The 21,244-nt window shown below is 43.4% G+C and overlaps 1 protein-coding gene across 1 annotated transcript in view; it reads left to right on the forward strand.

The window, feature by feature from the left end:
• Window positions 1-20,965, forward strand: part of MDGA2 (MAM domain containing glycosylphosphatidylinositol anchor 2) — a 386,375-nt gene extending 365,410 nt beyond the window's left edge. Inside the window, exons 15-19 of the mRNA XM_052783732.1 lie at window positions 4,509-4,664; window positions 5,779-5,937; window positions 12,439-12,569; window positions 18,029-18,134; window positions 18,891-20,965. Coding sequence (XP_052639692.1) covers window positions 4,509-4,664; window positions 5,779-5,937; window positions 12,439-12,569; window positions 18,029-18,134; window positions 18,891-18,979 — 641 coding nt within the window. The 3' untranslated portion in view covers window positions 18,980-20,965. The remainder of the gene's footprint in view (window positions 1-4,508; window positions 4,665-5,778; window positions 5,938-12,438; window positions 12,570-18,028; window positions 18,135-18,890) is intronic.
• Window positions 20,966-21,244: the final 279 nt, after the last annotated feature.

Below are 21,244 nucleotides of genomic sequence, written 5' to 3' on the forward strand. Positions count from 1 at the left end.
ATTCGCTAATGTGCTGGTGCTCGGGCACGGGGGTGTTGCAGGGTAGAAAGGACTTCTCTTACAGTTTGTTCTTACACTTCTCCACAGGCACTAAATCCCCCAAAATGTCACAGACAGGAGACTGGGCTGGAGCTTTAGTATGTCCCAGTAAAACCTCTCTATTCCTAACAGTCCCCACATCTATCTACTTCATTATTTTCTTCCACGCCACAGCGAATGCACATTTTGCTGTTGCAACATATTCTGCCATTACTCTTGCTCTTAATAACGTAGGTGAGAAATATTCCTGTATAGGGAGTGGGATCCAGTCTGCCATTATTGCTGCTATAGTGCAGCCATAACCAGGCAGAAAAGCACCACCGGGCTGCGCGAGCAGCCTCTCTCCGCATCTCTCACACGATGGCTAAGCCTTTCTGTAAATTTTAAACTTATTTGCAGAAGATCTTGTGCAATGCATTAATAATTAATCAGGGCTTAGTTCAAAGCTCACGGGACCTGAAGGAACCACTCCCATTGACTTAAATGAGCAGCAGATGAGACCCTTGCTAATTAATATATTAAATATATACTCTATGATGTTAAGAAAAAAACGCATTGCAGTCCCAAGTGCTTCACACTGTAGTCCTCTATTAATTTAATATCTGAAACCGTCTCATTTTCAAAATGTCTCTATAGCTCTAGTAAGCACGTGGCAGAGTGCAGGTGGCATCTGAACGGTCCTTGCCGTAGGGAGTGTGTTAGCTCAAGGCAGGGAGGGCATCTCCGGCAACCTGTCCACCGTTCCCGTCATCTGCTTGCTTTGTCTGCCTCTCTCCATACTGGTGGCACTGGGAAAGTTTGCCCACCAGAACCAGAGGGTACCCAGTGTAACTTCTTTCAGATGACCAAAGAGATGGTAAAATTTTGGTTTGCTTTTTTTCCCCAAAGGCTTTTTGAGTGAAATCCTTCGAGAGGCGAGAAATCTTGGTCTGCATATGGGTTCAAACCTGTAAGCTGGAGGAAAGAGATTCTGCCTCCCATAACAAATTCAATCTCATTATTATCCTTGCTTTCTACAAAACTTCTGTGTTTTTCTAAACCTGTTGGGCTTAATTCTGATTTTATTTACAACATTGTGAATGAAGAGTAAGAGCTGTATTCAGCTGGGACAAGATACCTGTATTGGAAACCAAAGTCACGTTCCTCTTGCTTCAATTCTGGAATAATCACATTGCATAAATCCTTCCTTTTTATGAAATTTCTGCAATACATAAGCAAGTAGCATAAAATGACTTAAACCCTGAGATGTAGCCTCAGATCTACATTTCATTTTGTAACATACAGTATAAACCATTTAATGTAAACTCTAAGGATTTCATATCAATTAGTGCAACTGGATGTTACACCTGAATAATGGAAAGGATTAGATGTTAGAGAGTCATATTCAACTTGAATTTTGTGGAAATAGATGACAAAAATCCATACTACAGAAGAGTATTTTACCTTAAGAACACTTTCAGATTTTGCCCTAATTGGCAATGAAATTATTAATAACCTGAATCTACTTCCAGAGCTGGCATGTGCTTTGACAAAAATTGACCACTATCTTTAATGTAAATTAGCACCATTGTTAGTGCTTTCAGCAAACTGTAGTGGTCTCGGCGGTCTCATGATGAGCTGGAACACCCATGGGTGCTTGGGGAAGGGCTGGCTGTTCCTCCTGCACTTGGTATGCCCCATTAATGAACAGGTCAAGACCATCCAGATCTATTTAAATGCTCCTACTTCTTGCATAAGAAAAGTACTGAGCTAATCCTGGGGAACTATTTCCCATTTTTATTCTTCTGTCATTTTTTAAGAAGTGTTTAGTGCCAAGAATATTTAGCACTAATCCTTTCTGATGTATTCCAAATGGCGGAGTCCCACATGAAACCAGTGTTTTCCTATTAAATGGCAAACTTTTACTTACCTTTTTTCATCTGGCCTGAATATATATATATATTTTTTTTTTTTTTTTTTTAACTTGAAGAAAAATCTTTTGTTCTGCTGATGTGGAATTTCTTAATGAAGCTCTGAGGGCATGGTGCGACATGCAAATGCAGCTTTTAAGGTACTGGAGGGGCAGTGTTAGAAACTGCTGAATGGCTGAAAATGCTTTGTGTTAATTCACTTTGCTGCAGGTCTGGATCTGGTAGTTAGAACTTTTCTCCTTTAGCTACTGTTTGGCCTTTAATTTCATGACACTGTGTAGAAGCAGCACCATTCTTGCTATAGGAAGGGCTTGCATAAATGGAGGTGGAAGCCAAACGCACAAAATATAGTGTAAACCAAGCGAATTTGGAGCTCAGGTCCTGTAAAGGGTATTCTTGGAAATGAGAGGCACAGAGAGGCATTTTGTTCAGAGTGCTTCATTCAAGTCCTTGCGTCTTTCAAGAGCTTTGTCAGGGTCTTTGCGTTCTCTTTCTGGTCTTCGGGATAAAGACGGAGATGTAGGTCTGCATCTATTCACATGCTTCTCTCTCGGAGGATTTTGGATGTAATCTGCCCATGTGTATTCCTTGTGGCCTTGTACTTTGATTTCCTCGTCTCTCAGGAAGAACCACAATCAGGCCTCTACTTGTACTTCTCTGCAATGCTTATGATGCTGTTCCTCCATTGAACGATTTTCTGTATTGCCACTTTTTCATCATTCAAAATTCAGGATTCAGAAGACCTGCTTCCAGAACCAAACCAAGGTGCAAGGTCCTGAAATTGGCTCCCCATCATGCCGATGGTTATCAGTCATGTTTGCCAGTTCAGGAACTGTGTTTAGGAAATTAATTCTCCTGGAGGACCTAATAAAGTTGATGGATTTACTGAGAAATCAAGTCAATCTGCTTGAGGTGCTAATAGCCAAGGAAGTTTCTGTGGACTGCATTTTTGTGATAACCTGGTTTTATAGAATGGTGTTTTATGCTGACTGTTGGGGAGGGGGTACAGTTTGCATTGCTCTTTGGGTGGGCAGGAGCAGAATGAGGAAGACTTGGAAATCACTCCTAATGCACCTTGTGGTTTGGAATGAATTTTTCAAGCCTGCTTCTTCAGCCTGCAGTGTTACCTGCTTTTAAATAAGCTTCAGACCAGCATCCTTGCTTAGCAGTACATATCCAAGCTAAGCTCCAGGTCCCTCTGTCTTCACTGATTTACAGTGAAGCTCCAGTGGCTTAAGTGGATTTATAGTTCGCCGAAACCCCAAACCTGCAAACATTTATATACCTTCTCAGTTTAACACAGATGAATAATCCCATGACGCCTGGTGTTAGAGTTCCTCATAACAATGAATATAAATTGCACCCCTATAAAGAAGGCCGTAGCTGACACAGTGTGCAGACAGCTGCATTCTCCCTAGAGAAGAGAGCTTTGCTTGTTTTCTCAGATAAATCAATTGGCTTTGCTGGAAGAGTAAACTCAGCAGGAACTGTTCATGTGCATAAAATTAAGCTTTTGCACATTTTACTAAACGGGGCCTTATTCTGTTCTGAGATGAAAACTGAACCTTGAAGTTTTGATTAATTTTGGTTCCTAAACGTCTGACAGTAGGACTTTCTCATCCCATCATTACCTAGCAGGTAGAATCACTGGACTGGTGTGTCTCATGGACCTCTGTTTCACAAAGGAGAGGATCCCAGTAATCCTCTCCGGGGTTCTTGGCGTTTTTATTCTTTAGACCTAAGCTTATACCACTTGATCTCAAGTGCATAACAGAAATCTTAGTGAAAGTCTAGGAGGTGTCTTCAGGACATGATACAGTCACCTGTCCTGCTCATATAGGTCCAGACAGAGCTAAACCTTCCTCTCAGTTATTTGTCTAATTGGTTATTATAATCCAGTGAGTGGGACTCAATGGTCTTCCTGAGCTATCCATTCATGTGCTTCACTGTCCTGATTTTTAGAGATTTTCATGTCTACCCTAAAGCTCCTTTGCTGTCATTTTAGCCATTACTTCCCTTCCCATCCCTATTGAAAACCAAGAATAGTTTAGGAGATGTCACTTGGAGATAATGTTTTCATTTTGAAAAGCCCTTTTTTTTTTTTTTTTTTGCTGTCCTCTTTTCCCTAACGTTCTTAACCCTAAACCAAAATAACCCACGTCTCAGTTTTTTTTCCATAGTTCATGTTTTATGGACAAAGCTGCCCGTTTTTCTCAGCTTTTTAGAAATGTTAGCTGGGTAAGAAGAGACAGTGTCTCTAAGGGCAATTATGTACATCTGAATATGTGAGAAGGAGCTATACAATAAGATTTGAATGTAATTTCAAGTAACACCAACACAGATTGATGACCATGATTTCTTTTTCATTGAGGTTACTGCAAAAGAAAACATACGCTAAAGGCTGAAAACTGACGTAAAATAAATGTATGCCTATTTTCCAGTGCTGTTAATAAGCATCATCCCACAATGTGTTTGCTATAATTGACAAGTACTTTGACAAAGAAGCGTGGGACGAATAGTTTCAGCTGCTAAATTTCTGCTCATTTTCTGCATTGGCAGGAGAGTTCCACTGTGGGTTTGAGGATGGTAACATTTGCCTTTTCACTCAAGACGACACGGACAATTTCGACTGGACAAAACAAAGCACTGCCACTAGAGACACAAAATACACCCCGAACACGGGGCCAAATGCGGATCGGACTGGCTCCAAGGAAGGTAAGCCCCAGCAGTGTGCCTGGTCCCCCGGCACTGGGAGCTCTGCTGCTCTGTTGGGATGAAGGACCTGTCCAGGACAGCCAATTCAGCCAGCTACATCGTTTTTCCTGATCATACCGAGAATAAGCATACTTCAAGGACTTCTAAAAGAAATTATCAATGCTGAGACGTGTGGCTGGTCCCGAAGCACAACCCACTAATGGTGCCATTAACCATCTTGTATTGTTTCTATTGTGCCATTTTCAAAGCGATTGCTTTCACGTTATAGTCTAGTGGGGAAATATTCTGGCACATCTTGAAATATTCTTCTGGTTTATGTCATTTAAATTCTAACTTGGACTCTCTCAGACTGTCACAATGAGATTTTTTTTGCCCCATTTTTACTTTGGGTGTTGCTAAAATGTGTAATTCTCAATCTGCTACCCCAGTTAACAGAAGCGTGCCATCTTGACTGTAGTGTATATTTGCATTTGAAAAGTCAGACGTATTGTGCTGAATTTATCAAGTACTGCAGTAACTCATGCTATTTTATTGTATGCCCCCTGCTCGCACTACCAAAGGGGAAAAAATCATACTGCATTGTATCTGCTTAGTTGGATTAAGTCAATACTATCTCTGTTGCTGGCACAGTCCAGGATCAGAACAAAAGAATATTTTCTTCTTTAATGAAAGTGAGCTTTCGAACATGTGATTGACATGGCCAGTTGAGAATGTTCCTTGAAAGGTTTCCATCAAGATATTTTCCTTTTATTTTAAAAGTCGTCCTTGCTCACTGCTTATAGGAACAAATTGCAACCTTGAGACCGAAGTCTGAACCCCATCATAAAGATTTTTTTCTTTTCTTGTGCATATACAATGTTACATTGATTTGAAGTTGTTTATGAGTACTGACCTGCTAGCCCTGATTTTACTCTTGGTAGAAAACATGTCTTTGAAGCAATTGTGGAAAGGACATGGGCTTAATGTAGAAGAAATATGTCCCAGAAACCATGGTGATGTCAGAGGAATATGAAAAATTAATCAAGATTCTTGATAGCCCTGGTGTCTTCCTGCATGTATATGTGTTGGACTTTGAAGACTGCAACCTAATGATTTCCGTTTGGACTTCCCCTAGGTTTCTACATGTACATTGAGACATCACGCCCCAGGCTGGAAGGAGAAAAGGCCAGACTTGTTAGTCCTGTTTTCAGTGTTGCTCCAAAAAATCCTTACGGAGCTACGAACACAGCCTATTGTTTTAGCTTCTACTATCACATGTATGGACAGCACATAGGTGAGAGAAAGCCACTGACCTTGTCTTTTCACTTTGGGAGAAATAGCAGGAGAAATGTCCACTTGCACGAAGCAAAAGCACGGGAGGACTGCCAACACCTGCAAGGGCCAGTTGCAACCACAGCTGGCAAGAGAGGTGCCTGATAGCCCCTAATTGCTGTAAAACTGTGTTTTCCACTAATCAGCATGCTAGCAGGAGCCACTCTTACAGCTGGGAAGTGGTTTGTGCACGCATGAGGTTTTGAGCAGGGAACTTTAGAGCACGAGAACAGAAAAGGTGATATTTGCAAGGACTTTGCTTGATACTAAAACAGTGTTTTGAGTCACTCCTCACTAATTCAGGACCAAGCAATTAGCAGGAACACTCCTCGTGCTGGCAGCTGGAGTGGCACAGTTTGTGCGTGATGCAACAGCACACGGTTTCTTTGTAAAAGTCATGAACAATTCACTCACAAGCTGTGGCAATATATATTTTTAAGGTGTATCTGTAAGTCTATTTCTAGTCATAGCTCTTTCAACACACACATTTAATTTCTTTGCGTAGTATGAAAAAAAGGTGTGGGAAAATATAAAAGTATAAACGATAGAGAGCCAATTTTTATAAATCCTGTAAATCCCTGTGGGGTGCTTGGTGCTAACCAGTGTGTCAAGAGCCTTTCCAGTGCCAAGCTGATCTGACTTGATATATTTTTATATATATTTCAAGGGCAAGCACATCCTCACAGTACATGCTGGTGGTTGCTTTGGGAAACCTTCACCTGCCTCCAGGCAGAGGTCAGGTTTTAAATAGAGCAGACAAGTTCACTTAGTTTTTGGTTAGTTGTCTCTGCACTGCTGAGCACGTGAATGCAGCCTCAGGTCTAAATTCTCCTGGATCTACGTTGCAGCAGGAGCTTGGCTGTTTATTGGAAGGAAGCGACTGAGCCATGCCATGCTTAGTGAAAAAAATATAGACTGCCCTATATGGTCGTATACCAGCCTATTTCTGGTATGTGACAGTGAAGAGCAAAGTTACAAACATAAAGGGTCAAAGAGTTTTTCTGGAATACCTTAGGGTTAGGATAAAGTATAAGAAAAACAGCCACTGAGGCTGACGTCTGTTCACAAAACAGTGACCTCTCATAGGTGCAATTTTGGTTTTTTTCCTGGGCTACCTTTTCAGCAAGTGCCCGTGTCCTTAGCTTCTTCTGCTGAGATCACCCTTTCCTGTTTATGTGTAATTTCTTGAATTGACATGTATAATGCTGGCTCATGAAGGAGCTGACCCACAAGTGAAGATGGTGACAGTGATGATTAGTGATCACAGTTACACAGGATTTGTTCATGGCAATGTGGACACCTAGTTGTCGAAAAACAAAATTGCTCAATACCAGTTTTGTTCCTTAATGTTAAAAAATATAGTTACCATCATTTTAGCTAGTGTTCAAAATTATTTACTTTTGGATAGCTTTGTACAAAATTACATATTATTCTGTCTTTAAAGAGCAGACTGACAGAAAAATAGTAAATTAATAGCATCAGCCATGGGTTTGAACGCATGCTCATACATGTCTACTATATTCAAAATTTTAAATCCTGACAATGACAAAATGTTATGAAGCACATGAGAATGCAACATGCATACAAGAAATAAATTATGAAATCAGCAAATATATACCATTTGATTCTCTGGATGTGAACTGTCACTGTGAAATTGTTCACATGAGAATAACGAAGAGAAAAGAATGAGTGATGAAATTCTAAGACTTCAATGATTTAAGCCCATGATTATTGTATGAATAGTCATATTGATGAGGTAACTACTTGAATGAGTTTTTAAAGGTTTGTGATCTTAGAAATTACTTTGGGTTAGGAAAGGGGTTATTATAACACAATGATTTGCCCAGGTGAATCAAACCTTATCACAGAATGATAGAATCGTTTAGGTTGGAAAAGAACTTTATCATCATCGAGTCCAAGCATTAACCTAACACTGCCAAGTCCACCATAAAACCATGTCCCTAAGTGCCACATCTACCTGTCTTTTAAATACCTCCAGGGATGGTGACACCACCACTTCCCTGGGCAGCCTGTTCCAATGCTTGACAACCCTTTTGGTGAAGAAATTTTTGCTAATATCCAATCTAAACCTCCCCTGGCACAACTTGAGGCCGTTTCCTTTTGTCCTACCACTAGTTACTTGGGAGAAGAGATGGACCCCCACCTCGCTACAGACTCCTTTCAGGTAGTTGTGGAGAGCGATAAGGTCTCCCCTCAGCCTCCTTTTGTGTTTCAGATGATGCACCTTTGTGGTCAGGAGGCAGGTCGAGGGAGAGGATCCTGCCCCTCTGCTCAGCACTGGTGAGACACAGCTGGGGTGCTGGGTCCAGTGCTGGGCCCTCCAGTACAGGAGAGACATGGGCTTACTGGAGAGAGCCCAGCTCAGGGCCACAAAGATGATGAAGGGACTGGAGCATGTCTCACGTGAGGACAGGCCGAGAGCTGGGACTGCTCAGCCTGGAGAAGAGAAGACTCGGGGGGATCTCATCAATGTATGTGAATACCTGAAGGGAGAACATAAAGAAGATGGAGCTCAGAGATGCTCAGGGACAGGACAAGAGGCAATGTGCACAAATTGAAATAGAGGCAATTCGTTTAAATGTAAGAAAAAAATTTTTTTTTTTTAACTGTCAAGTCGGTCAAACGCTGGCACAGGTTGTGCAGAGAGGTTGTGGAGTCTCTGTCCTTGGAGACATCCAAAATCCGATTGCACATAGTCCTGGGCAACCTGCTCTGATCTACCACACTTTGAGCAGGGGTTTGGATGGGACGATCTCCAGAGGTGCCTCACAACCTCAAGGATTCTGTGGGAAATATTTAATTGGTAATATTTTTTTTCAGGAGAGTTAGATTTTATTAAGGATTAATCCCCTGTGGATAATTCTAAATCTTACTGCTAAAACAGATGGACTGTTTTATCACAAGCTGTTAGAAGCCTTGACCCTTCACCGCTGTTCTGGAATTTGCAGCCAACGTATGGAAGGTGCTTCTTATCCCTATTTGGGAATGAGCGCTGCCACTCAGGGCAGCTATCGGCTGTAATATGCACTGCCGGCTCATTGATTTCTTCACAACAGCAGGATAGGAGCAGCTAACTGAGACTTCGTATATGATCTCTGTGCTGTAGGATCTCTCTTTGGAATAACCATGAGCTGCTGATTCTTGAGCTGAATTAATTGAAAACTGGAAGTGTCTTTCAGGGGAATTTGGCTTAAATAAATTCCAGCCTTTTCCTTCCTTGGACCTGGGGACAGCATGTTCAGAGAAGATGCATGGCCATTAACCTTTGAGTTTTTATCCAAAGTGCTGTAGCATTGTTCAGCAGCAATGCACTGGATTGCTTTATTCTCCCTAGTTATCAGTATCCATAAGATTTCCAAGCAGTATTAGGGTTATTATTCCCATGTCTCAGGGACAAAGTACTTTGTTTCCAAAACAGTTTCGGTGCTCATCAAAATGTTTTTGCATTTCCGACAATGTTTTGAAGGATCTCTAATAAAACAGAATATCATCCTGGAATGATGCTCTGTTGCTGGTGTGGACTGGTCTTGGAGGCTTAGGGGAAAAGCTACTTCATCCTTCATTCTTAAAAATGAGTGACCCCAGTGACATCAATTTGAGAATATGCCTGTTGCACTACATTGAAAAAAACCAGCCTACCAGTTTATCCAGCTCAGCTTCTGTGCCTGCTGTTCAGGTCTTTGGTGTCTCTGGAGGAGAGTCTGAAAATTTCTGTAGTGATAAGGAGAGGTACTTGGGAGTCTTTGCAGAGAGCAGAGCACAGATCTGAGATTAGCACTCACGCTACAGCACAGCTCTGACGAGATAAACAAGGACCTACATCCCATGCCATGGCAGTTAGATTCAGGAAGATAAAGTGTTTCTTTACCTGAAATAGATGACTCTTACTTACAAGTCAGGTTGTAATTCCTGACAGATCACATAGAGCTAACTCTGAGAGTGCTGGCTGCCAGAGAAACTGCATGCGCTTTGCTCCACACCCTTCAAAAGGAGAAGGTAGATTATCCCTAAAGCATAAGAGAAATAGAAGTTCCCATTACTTGATTTGCAGCACACAATAAGCCATTGTTGGGGGAGAAGAAAATGAAGAGTCACTGTCCTTGTTGTGTCTCTATTGAGACAGAAAGAGGTTGTAGTTCCATTACAGCTGTCACCACCTTTTAAAACAATCTGTATTCCCAATTTTTCCATCTACACCCCAAAAAGGGGCATTTCTAATTGATGCTCCAAGAACAATAATTTTTGTTGTCATTAGAGTGCCATCACAAAACAAAAAGTGGAAGCAGAACATGCTGTCAGAGCACACTGTGAAACCTGCTTGTGTTGGTACAGTGATGAGCGCCCAAAATGCCACCCCAGTGTTGCAGTTGGCGACGTCTCCGAAGCACCCTGCACTCTCTTGGCAGGGTGCTATCAGAAAGTAAACTTTATTCCATAATTCACAGTTGTTACTCCTGCCTGTTGTTTTGGTCTCCTACTCAAGAGTCACTTCATTACCCATTTGTCTAGAGTTTGGAATAGTTTGAAATCTTTAGATGAATTCTTGCTGGACACACCTCAGCATGAACCCTATAGCCAACCCATCCTCTCCCACAGCATCAGCTTTGCAAAGGCCATGTAATTTTTCCAAAACCTTACTGGCAGAATTTCAAGGATCAGCATCTGTTGCAGATGTCATTAGTTAAGTTTTCAGCGACGTTTCAGGCAGGTGTGTGCATATCTAGCGACGGGGGTCAAGGACGTACATCCACACTAACCAACGTGCTGGGCAGCGACTGAGCATATCTGGCAGAGTCATGGCTATTTTGTATTTTAAGTAAGACTGCTATCATTCCGCTATTAATTTGAAGAAATTGGAGAGAAGCAGATGGGAAGGAAGGGAGAACTGTTGTAGCTGAACAACACAAACCTTGCCCAAGAGCTGTCGTTGCTGTTGTTTGGAATAGGGCTGAGGCTGAGCAGCCGCTTGCTGTGAGCAGCCCCGCACAGCCCTGCGACGTATTACTGGGCTGGGCTGCAGGGCTGCTCCAGGGAACCCTCCTGAGCATTTCCCTTCTCGCAAGCCCTTTCTGTTTCAGGTCTTTTTGTTTTACCCAGTAGTGCGCGTGTAGGCAGAGACAGAATGTCCTCGTTAGAAGCCGTGTTTCCTTTGTGCTGCTTCTGCGCCCTCCCCTGCATTTGAAAAATAAAATGCTGCAGCGGGAGACAGGTGGGAGACACGGTGCCGCCCAGTCGTGCCGGCGAGCATCGCTTCCCCCACCTCCTTCAAAGAAGATGTATGGCCTCATTCTGGGCACCCTGGTGAAATAGCCGTGATGAGAATATTTGCTGCTCCATTACACGTCTAGCCTTATGTTTTTCAAGGCACTGAGTTTTGCTGTTGCTAGAAATAAGAACTTTTTATTAGCAGGGGCTGAGTCACTGTGCAGCTGCCTCAGATTTGAGAGGTTTCATTGCAAATATAATTTGTATGAGCTTCCCAGCTGCCATGCCTAACACCCTAAAAAAACAGTAGTCTTGTGTGAACTTGACTGTCTGAACTTTCTTGAATGAAGGCAAATGCAATGATTTACATAGTACAAAGAGACCACTGCCCCACACATCTGCAGATAACAGTGGTGGGCAAAAAGGAGCAAAATCTCCAAACTATGTGAATTACTGAACCCTGATAAACGAAGTCGATGCATTTGCTGTCTCTTGGTACACCAGGACAGTCTGGTTTCTGTTCATGGTCTGAGGCAGTGAGGTTATCCAGAGAGAAGGGCTGCTGAATGCAGACGATCTGTTACCTGTTGCAAATAATGCCTGTGCTGGAACCAGTAATGTAATGGTCAGCAGTGGGGAAAGACCCGGGTCTCTGGGTTTTTTTCTCCACAGTGAGGGACTCTACCGAGGTTATTTTAACTCAGAGGATTATGTTGTCCTTCAAAAGTACTCCTTAGCAGGAGCAAGGGCATCACATCTATCTCTGAGATAGATTTGCCAGGCTCTATGGCAGTCCATTAGTTAAATGATGTACAGAGTAAACAAGAAGTGGGACAGCCTTTATAAGCAAGAGCTAAGCATAAAGCAACCAAGTCGCTTATTCATCCTTCGGTAAGGAGGTTATAAATGCCTCGTTTGCAGCAAAGCACCAAAACCTCCTTTTTGCCCATCTCACCCTGGGAAGCCTCGTGTCCTTCCCGAGCTACAGGGAGCAATGGGTGCTCCCTGCGCCCTCCGTTTCCCTCTGCCGAGAATTCACATCGCCCGTTCGCGGTGTGCCCAAGTTGAAAAGTTTTTGAATTTATGACAAGCAACTCTCCACATCCACTCAGACCCAGCAGAGGCCCGTGCAAAATGGGAAGGGAGGGGGTGAGCAGGGGACTGCTGCTGCACGCAGCCCAGCATCTCTGCTCCATCAGAGAGCCTAACCAATTCCAGTTTTCCACCTCTTTTCTAGGAAGTTTGAACGTTTACCTGCGGTTGAAAGGTCAGACCGCGATAGAGAACCCGTTGTGGTCTTCAAGTGGAAATAAGGGACAGCACTGGAACCAAGCCCGCGTTAATATAAACCCCCCAACTTCATTTCAGGTAATGGCTTGTGCATCGCACACCAGGAACGGGAGTATTTGGTTTTCGGAGGGGGGGCCTGTGTACGCTGACCCTTTCCTTCTGACACAGGATTTCACTGCTTCACTTCAGCTCCGAAAGCTGCTTTATGGACAGATAATTGCCTTCCTTGCCTTAAATAGGTGAGCACCATAGAGCTTAATAATGCACACTTTAGTGGCAGAACAGCAGCTATTTGCTTGAAGACGGAATGTCTTTCAGTTTTCAGAAGATGGTGGTAGCCAATATAAAACATATTTTTATTTCAGATTAGCAACTGGAGTACAAAATTACTTCCTGCGAAAAAAATATTTAGGGTCCATGTTACAGTGCCGGTGTTAGACGTCTCTTGAAATACACGCATTTTCTGCAGAAAAAGGAATGATCTCTGAGTCTTTGCTTAAAGGTACCAAAGCAGCAGTGTGGCCTGCGCAGAGCTCCTGGTACGGCAGCGCTGCACGCCTCATTCACTAGGCGCACGCAAGTTATGACAGGTTTTCACACATTTCATTTTTGGTTTGACAGTGAGATGCTGATAGACTATTATGGGCAGTTCTCATTCACGCTGTCACCTGTTTGTAACTGGAACAGACCCAAAAAGGCAGCTGCCGTGAGCAAGCCCTCGTGTGTTTGAGGCTGGGAGTATCGTCGTGGAAGACAGGAGTCACAAGCCGTGCCCTGCGGTGCAATGTTCTCCAGGCTCCTCTGTCCCCTCTCTGTCACCTCCAGGTCCCCTGGGGGAGATAATGGCTTTTGGGAAAAAGAGTCATTCAGTGCAAGTCAGAACTGCTATCTTAAACATGCAGCTTGGGATTTGCTTTATGGGTAGTTACTGATTCTGACCCTTTCTTTTTATTTCCGTGCGTGAGAGGCAGTGACAGAAGAGAAATTATTTGACGTACCTGATCACATAAGCATTGCGTGGGGGGAAATTAGAGGAAAACTTCTGAAGGAGAGGGATATGTGAAGTATAATGTTACATGATGTTTGCGTGGAACAAAGTGGCAGAATTGGGGAGGAAGAGTGCAGAGAAGAGAGGTACGAGTGTTAAAGTACACTCAGAGCGCGGGGGCCGAGTACAAGGGAGCTCATCAGAGTGGGTGAGTCTTGCGCTGGTGAAGTCAGGATAAATCCAAGAAGTGTGAACAGTGAAGGAGAGAAAAACGATTTAGTGTCTGAACGTAAGAAATGGACTGGTAAAGGGAGAGAAGAGATGGCTGGGAAAGCTGAAACCGAAGTGATCGCAGTTGTGTCTGAGAGGGATTGCTGAGACCCGGGACGGGCTCTAGCAGAAGTAGGGGAAGGACGAGGACATCAGCTCCGAGCAGGGAGATGCAAAGGATACGGCACTAGCAATGCAGAGGAGTGGAGGAGGGAGACGGGGTACAAACCTGGGGTCACCTCATCAGTGTAGAAAGAAGGCACGGCCTTGGGTGGAAGGGCAGGCTGGGGTGTTCACCTTGCAGGGGACCCTCCGGGGTGAGGGTCTGGCAGAGCACCCAGAGCCACAGCCAGCATCTCCCGGTACCCTGGCTGCTGCTTTCACCGAGGACTCTGAGCATCAGCCCTTGCATGGGGCCCTGTTGCTTTCGGAAAAGTTACAGGGGTCACTTCTGCTACTGGTGCACCCAGTCGCATTGCTTTAAAACCGTATTCGCTGGTGCCACAAGCTGGTGCACAAAATGGAAGCTCCTCTACTTGGCTATTTTTCACCTTTTACATTGTTGCGTTTAAAGGCTTCAACATAAAATGAATGTAAAGCCGTGAAGCTCTGCACAAATATAACAAATAAATGTCAGAGTGGTTGGAACCTTAAATTACTTTTTTAGCAGCTCTTGCATCAAGCAAACTTTATTTTCCATTTAGGAGTCTAAGCAAGAAAGAATATAAACCTCCCAGTTAAATTTAAGGAGAGTGAACTGAAGTGAATCTTTGCAGTAAAACAGTACACTGACACAGAAATTAAAACTTTTTATAGGTTAATTTGTATGGGTAAAAGTGCAGTCCAGATTTGTTTTATACCTTCCCAGTCCCTGTGATATATAACAACGATTCTGTCATGAAGAACTGAGAGGACTACAGTGCTTTGAATCAGAAAAAGTATTGCATAAAAGCTATGTCAGTAAGATAGTCACTTATTAAGTATTTTTAAAGAATAAACACAGGAAAAAAAAAAGAGAGCACGTGGAAGTGATACATTGCACACTGGCATCTAGGAAGGTGTCAATTCTAGTTCAGATTTGAGCAGGACCAGTGCCATCGCCTTCAGTTACAATTTCCTTGACACCTTCTTGTGTCAAAGACATTTTTGGCAAAAAGAGGGCCTGATCTGCCCTTAAGTAAATGACCCTGCTGGAGCACTGGGATTTTCAGCCCCTTACAGGGAGTGTGAGGGTCTTACACCCTTATCATCACTCTGGCTGGCGGGGGACATTCACGAGGCTCCTCTCTACTTCTTATCAGGAGACTGGCCAGGAAGGTAAAATCTGTCTGAAATCCTCTTGAAGAAGCACAAGCTGAATCCCCCGGAGACACTCGGGATAACTCTGGAGGCACCGTAGGGGCTTATTTCCATTTCCCCTGTTTAAGAGAGCAGAGTGGCCTTTGCTGCGTGCATAAGCCCCTCTATTCCTCAGCTAAATGCAGTATTTTTAACAACAGTTTTGTAAAGTCACAGACATGCAGATAATAGGTTTTGTGGGATACTGATAGGGGATTCTGATCATCTGGCACCTCCTGCAAATAGCTGTGAACTGCAGGCTGGATTGTGCTCCGTGCCTTGCCAACACTCATCTGTGGTGATTTGTTCTGAGCATGTGGCCAAGCTGGCTAATAGCAACCTGTCTCTGAGGCCCATAAAATTCACTGCCAAATGCAGATTTTAATTAAATGCTGGCCGTTGTATTTGTATAGAGTCCTTTTGTCTGGAAACAGTGTTTTTCATTATCAGGAAAGATTTGACTTTAAAATCCATTGACTGGTTATATGCCTGCTGCCAAGGAGCAGGAAGGCAAGCTGTACTTTGGGGGAGAAGAGAAGACACTTTCCTCTGGAGCTGAATACTTCCCATCATCAGAGGTAGAGTCAAAAAATTGTCAGAGGGATAATTACTTGAGACACTATTTTCAGACAACAGGGTAAATTATGGAAAAACTTTCCGTTTTCCCAATTACAGTTCCCTGTTGCATTAATATCCACCTTGTTATAGTAATTAACCTACAGCATCTCACTTCAATAAAATACCGACGGAGTCTCCTGCTCCAAACGCACAGCTTTCACGTTTATTTAGTGCTCCCAGCACAGACCTTGCCGCCTGGCTTAGGATACAACAGGCAGGCTGTAAATACATGCCTTATATTGCCAGCTTACCGCTGCAGGGTCAGGCACCTACTGGGGATGCTCAGCTTAGCAAAAGGATGGGATGTGTCTGTGGCCAAGGTTGAGGGATGTGCCCTCCGTGGAAAAGCAGAGCGGAGAATTGCGTGTGCAGTTCGATGTTTGGTGGCTTCGTGCACCATTGTGATACCGTCCTTGGGTGATACTCATTCAGCTGGACTCGCTACTGAACCCCTGTGATTTACAGGGTCATCTTGCCCTGCCCTGAGTGTTTACTCGTCATTTATAATGAAAGGTATTCATTTCAAATGAGCAGCTCTGGTTGAACTGCATTAATGAGCAAAGAAATGTCAGAAGCTGCCAAACGAAGAGGCTCGGATCTGTGTCCTGCTGAAATCAATGACAACAGAGAGAGCCCATCTGAGTGCCCCAGACGTCTCTCTGATGCAGTTTGATCATTATGAAGTGTAATTTAAGTATTTTGCTCCAGATGGAATTAATTTTTTTTTTTCAAATTGACTCTACCCCCAAGAGTTAATGTCTCCATTAGTGCCACAGCACACCCTTATAAAATTCATTGAATTTCATGCATATATTGTTGCAGATTAAAGTTAAAAAACTTGTCATCTACATTAACCAAAAATATTTCAAAGGACCGAGGAGGGGAAAAAAAGGGAAAGGAGAGATAACTGTGCAAATGGTGCTGCTTGGGAAATACATTCCTTACATAATTCCTTCATCTCTTTAGAAAGGCTTTGAAGTTTTCTACTGAATAAATTTCTCGTAACACAGAATAAGTCCACTCTTCTGCAAAGCTAATTAAGCAGCACTATGGCAGGACAGCATCACATCGGGTTTGGGGAAGGAGAGCGGATAACTTTGTTTCTTTAGTACAACAGTAATCCATAGCTAATAACAAACATTACGGCAAATAATATTACTGACCTTGCAACAAACCACCCATCTCCATACAGGCACCGATTGCTTACCCAACTGTAGCAGTTGGGGTTTCAGACTAGGAATATTTGACAGAGAGTGATTAATAGGACCTTGAAATCACAGGCATCCATTTAGCAGAGGTTAAAGCCTTAAAGAAGAATAAAATCTCTACCCTGACCCTCTCTGTGATAAAACACATCACAATGTCCTCTGATAAATATAAAACCATTCCTAGAAAGGAGCAAAGCTTCTAGACATGATGATGAGCCACTATAAGGGACAGGAGAGAAGCGGGGCTGTCACTGTCGTCAGTTCCTGCCATGGCAGGAGATCTGGGAGGTTAAAATCCACCGAGGTGGTCGCAGGAGATCACCGTGGGACCTCAGGGGATCTGAATCAAAGGTAGTCCCTTTCTGACCCCTTGAGATAAATATAGCTTTGCGTTACGGGTGAAGGGACACCAACCTGGCTCCTGAGAGGTTTCTCCCAAGCTTTCATGGGCCAGGGGAAGGTGGCATGGGGGCAGCTCCTGTCCTCCTCCTGCCTGCAGGGAAGGGACACTGGGCCGCGGATGAGGGAGCCCAGTGTGGGAGATGGGGTGGGAGCGACTGGTTGGGCCACTTTCAAGAGCCAGAAACCTCATTTTACTGTGGAGTTTTGCTGGCTCCTCCGTGTTTTCATGCAGTGTCTGGTCGAGTGGATGCTCGGTCCTTCATGTCGCAGATGCTGTTCTTCAAGCTGTGCCTCTGCCTTTCGCTTCAGGTGGCCTGAGTTTCTGGGAGAAACACACCAAATCTCTTTAAAACTTTTCCTCCATTTAATCCTGCTCTTTGCTTCAGGAATATCACACTTACACAGGTACACACATTACAGTTAGCATAGTGGCAAAGCTGACCTTGAGACACCAGGTAGACAACTAGGCAGACAACTAGCAGCTCTGATATTTTTTAGCTTGTTCTGAAGATTAAAAGCCTCCACGGCGCACACATCCTCTGTGTTCACCTTACAAGTACGTGCGAACTCAGTCACAGTTTTTTGCACCATAGAAAGTGTTTGTAAATTATTCCAAGTCCATCGACGTAGTTTAATGCCGTGCAAAATGCAGCTGAATGTTTTCCATTTGTCACACTCTGATCTGCTGCTCCTTTTTTTAATTTTTTTTGCAGCTCATATTTGAAGGGATCCGAGGTCCTGGCATCGAAGGTGATATTGCTATTGATGATGTATCAATTGTGGAAGGAGAGTGTATGAAATCAGACCAACCGGCCAACAGTAAGTGGCTCTTCCACACGTGGGAGAGAGCAAATTGCTTCTTGTGGTTATAAATTTGAGACACCTTCTAAAATGGATTTTCTCCAGGAGAACAATATATCGTTCAGTTCAGTTGGAGAGTCTTAAAGTGAAACATTTTTCCTTGGAAGCAAGCTCTGGAGTCAAAATGTCTTTGTTCAGATACGAAAATGCTGGTTTAGCAGAGATGCAAGTGAACGGCTGATGGGCATTAGGTGGAGGCGAGAGCAGTGGGCTGCGCTCCACGGTGGAGCTGGGCTGGGCGGCCTGTGATTCAAGATGGGCAGACAGATAAAGCGACATTAAAAAAAATGTTGAGGGGGTCCAAACAACATGAAATTAATGAATATCGGTGTTGTGATTCCCTGTGGACCTTGTTTCATCCCTCCACCCCCATGCGTGCGATACAATCCAGACCTTCACTATGCAGCCACGTGGGTTTTTTATCCCAACGTCTCCTGCCTCACTCAGTTGGTGAGTGCCATTCTCGTCCCCTTTTTGTAGGAGGTGACCTTGCAGAGTGCTTTCCCTAGCAGAGACCAGGGGAGGTTGGTAGCACTCGGTGTGAGAAGCGGAGACAGCCTGGGTGAGCACCATCCCGTTGTCCTCCCCGGCTGCCTCCATGGTGATGTGCAGGACAGGTTGTGGTGGCTGAGCCCTTTATCTTCTAAGCCTTGTAGCAATGCTGACTGTGTCTGGGCAGCTCTTTAATTCTACCTTTTTCCCCCCTTTTTGTAGATTTACGATCAGGTGCTGTTGGGACATTAGCACATATACGACTTATCCCAGTTATCATCCTCATGTCTGTCTTAAGTCATCAGAGGTGACCTTATCCTGGCAGAGGCTACAAAAGATTCACCAGGCACTGGCATGAAGAAAGAGTCTTTGTAAAATGGACATTTAAAAACAAACTACCAAAGATTCCTCCACTGACTGACTCAAAAGTTAAATAAATACATAAATAAATAAAAAAAAAAATTAAAAAGCACTGGGGACATAAAAGGCATCACGGGAGTGTAACTCACTATGAACCACACGTGAGAACGAGATCTGGCCTAAGTAAGGAAGAGACCTTCAGGTGCTTTTGTGGTCAATAATGAATACAGGATCATCTGGTTGAACTCTCGGAAAAGAGCTATAGAAACCCTTGTCAAAGCACAAAGTCATGGCTGGTTTTGTTTCAAATGAATAGTTTGCTTGTTACCATGGAAACCTAATGGCCTGCCAAAAAAAAAAAAAAAAGAAGGAGAGAGAGAGGAAATAAAAACAAAAACAGAGAGAGAGAGAGAAACACCTCACTGTAAACAGGGTATGTGAAGAGCTGGCATTCATTTTCCCTTCAAGAAGGTTTTTAGTATAGAGTTAAATAATTGTAGGCCCTTTCTACTTTGGCTGTCACCTCCCCTAGAGAATAACCCTAAATCAGAGCTGTTTTAAGACATTTATGTTTCATTTCTCATGGCTATGCTTGATAACTGTATGCTGTCTCCTTTTGCATGCATTACTATCCAGGATGTGCGACCTGGGCTTACATATTACACAGGCTTATCGGAGTTTGCTTGCGGCCACTCGAACACCCCTCTCCCCTCCCCAACTAAGTCATCTGTTCTAATGAAGTGAAGAAACCAAACCACCGTCTTTTATAAATTGCCATGGAAACCAAGTGCCTTCAATGAAACAAGCCTGATTTAAAAAAAAAAAAAAATAAAATAAAATAATAATAATAATTTCAACACAGAAGCTTGCACTGCTAAAATGTGGTTTGTGCAAACTATTTTCTAAACAAACTACGGAGCCTGGGTGTGCAGACTGCAGGCAAGGAGACGAAGCCGATTCTGGAGATGGATGGACCTAAGCTGCTGCGTAAGCCCTTTCGGATGAGATATTTGTTGTTTAACCTTCCAGACAGCCATGGCCTTTCAGCTTATTATCCATTAGAAAATAGCTTCCGTTGGTCCTGGAAACGGGAGCAGCACTCTTTTTTGTTGTTGTTGTTGTTGTTTTTTCAGGTTATCAAGTGGGTCAACCAGAGGAAAAGGTTGTTAAGATACACTTAGCGCAGAAGGTGGTAAAACACAGAAGTGATTTTCTTACTCTAACCTCCATTCGCAAGGCGGTCGGCCCCAGCGTTAGCGGGACGGGGAGGCGTGCGTGGGGGACGGCAGTGCGTACCGAGACACCAAGCAAACCGCAGAGCTCGCTGCAAACCTGGCGCCGGCGAAGCACCGAGGGTGCCGTGCCTCTGCCCTGGAGCCAGACTCTGTGCAGATCGCGAAAGATTATTTTGTTATTGTAGCGAAATTAAAAAAAAAAAAAAAAAAAAATCCACTTTTACAACAAAAGAATAAAAGCTGTACAAATGGTTTTGAGCTACCTGAACACGTACCGTTAGCCAGCTGGTTTTCCACTGCATTGTAAAGTTCCCTTACAGTTGGTTATGACGATTTGAAGACCTTTTTCCTTAAATTATCTCAGCTTTTAACTTCATTTAAAAAAAAAAAAAAGACTTTTGTCTAAAGGAGAGTATTATTATTATAATTATTATAATTATTATTATTATTATTCTGTGTTCTCTCAACACCCTAGGATTAAAAAAAACCTGATATGCAAGTAATTGGAGTACAAACATGAAAACAAACAAACGAGTATAATATTTGCAAATATGAGTATAAAAAGCACAACGAGATGCAGTAAAACAATGACAAGGCTTGATTTTTTTTATTCTGTAGAGAAATGTTTGTGCAAATTCAGTAATTCAACTGAAGAGATAATTTTACAGCTATGTTCAATAAAGCCTCTTTCCAGGTAAGGTATGCCAAGTGGTATGTGTGTTTGTTGAGCAATGTGCCCGTGCACCCCAGATGGGTGCGACTGGGATGGCTTGGTTGTTATCTTGATAAACTGGTGTTGTCTGGAGATATAACGGTCCATACTGGCGATGCTCGGGGGCTGGAGCTTTCCGAGGATGCTGTCTGCTCCCTGGTTTGTAGGTGTCCGTAATTCCCCACGCCGCGGCGGGAAGGCTGCTCGGAAGACGGTGGGAGCTCTGAGTCTGGATGGATTGTGGGGTTTGACACCCTTAAAAAAAAAAA

The sequence above is a fragment of the Harpia harpyja genome, chromosome 3, assembly GCF_026419915.1.
Source record: "Harpia harpyja isolate bHarHar1 chromosome 3, bHarHar1 primary haplotype, whole genome shotgun sequence".
Lineage (NCBI taxonomy): Eukaryota > Metazoa > Chordata > Aves > Accipitriformes > Accipitridae > Harpia > Harpia harpyja.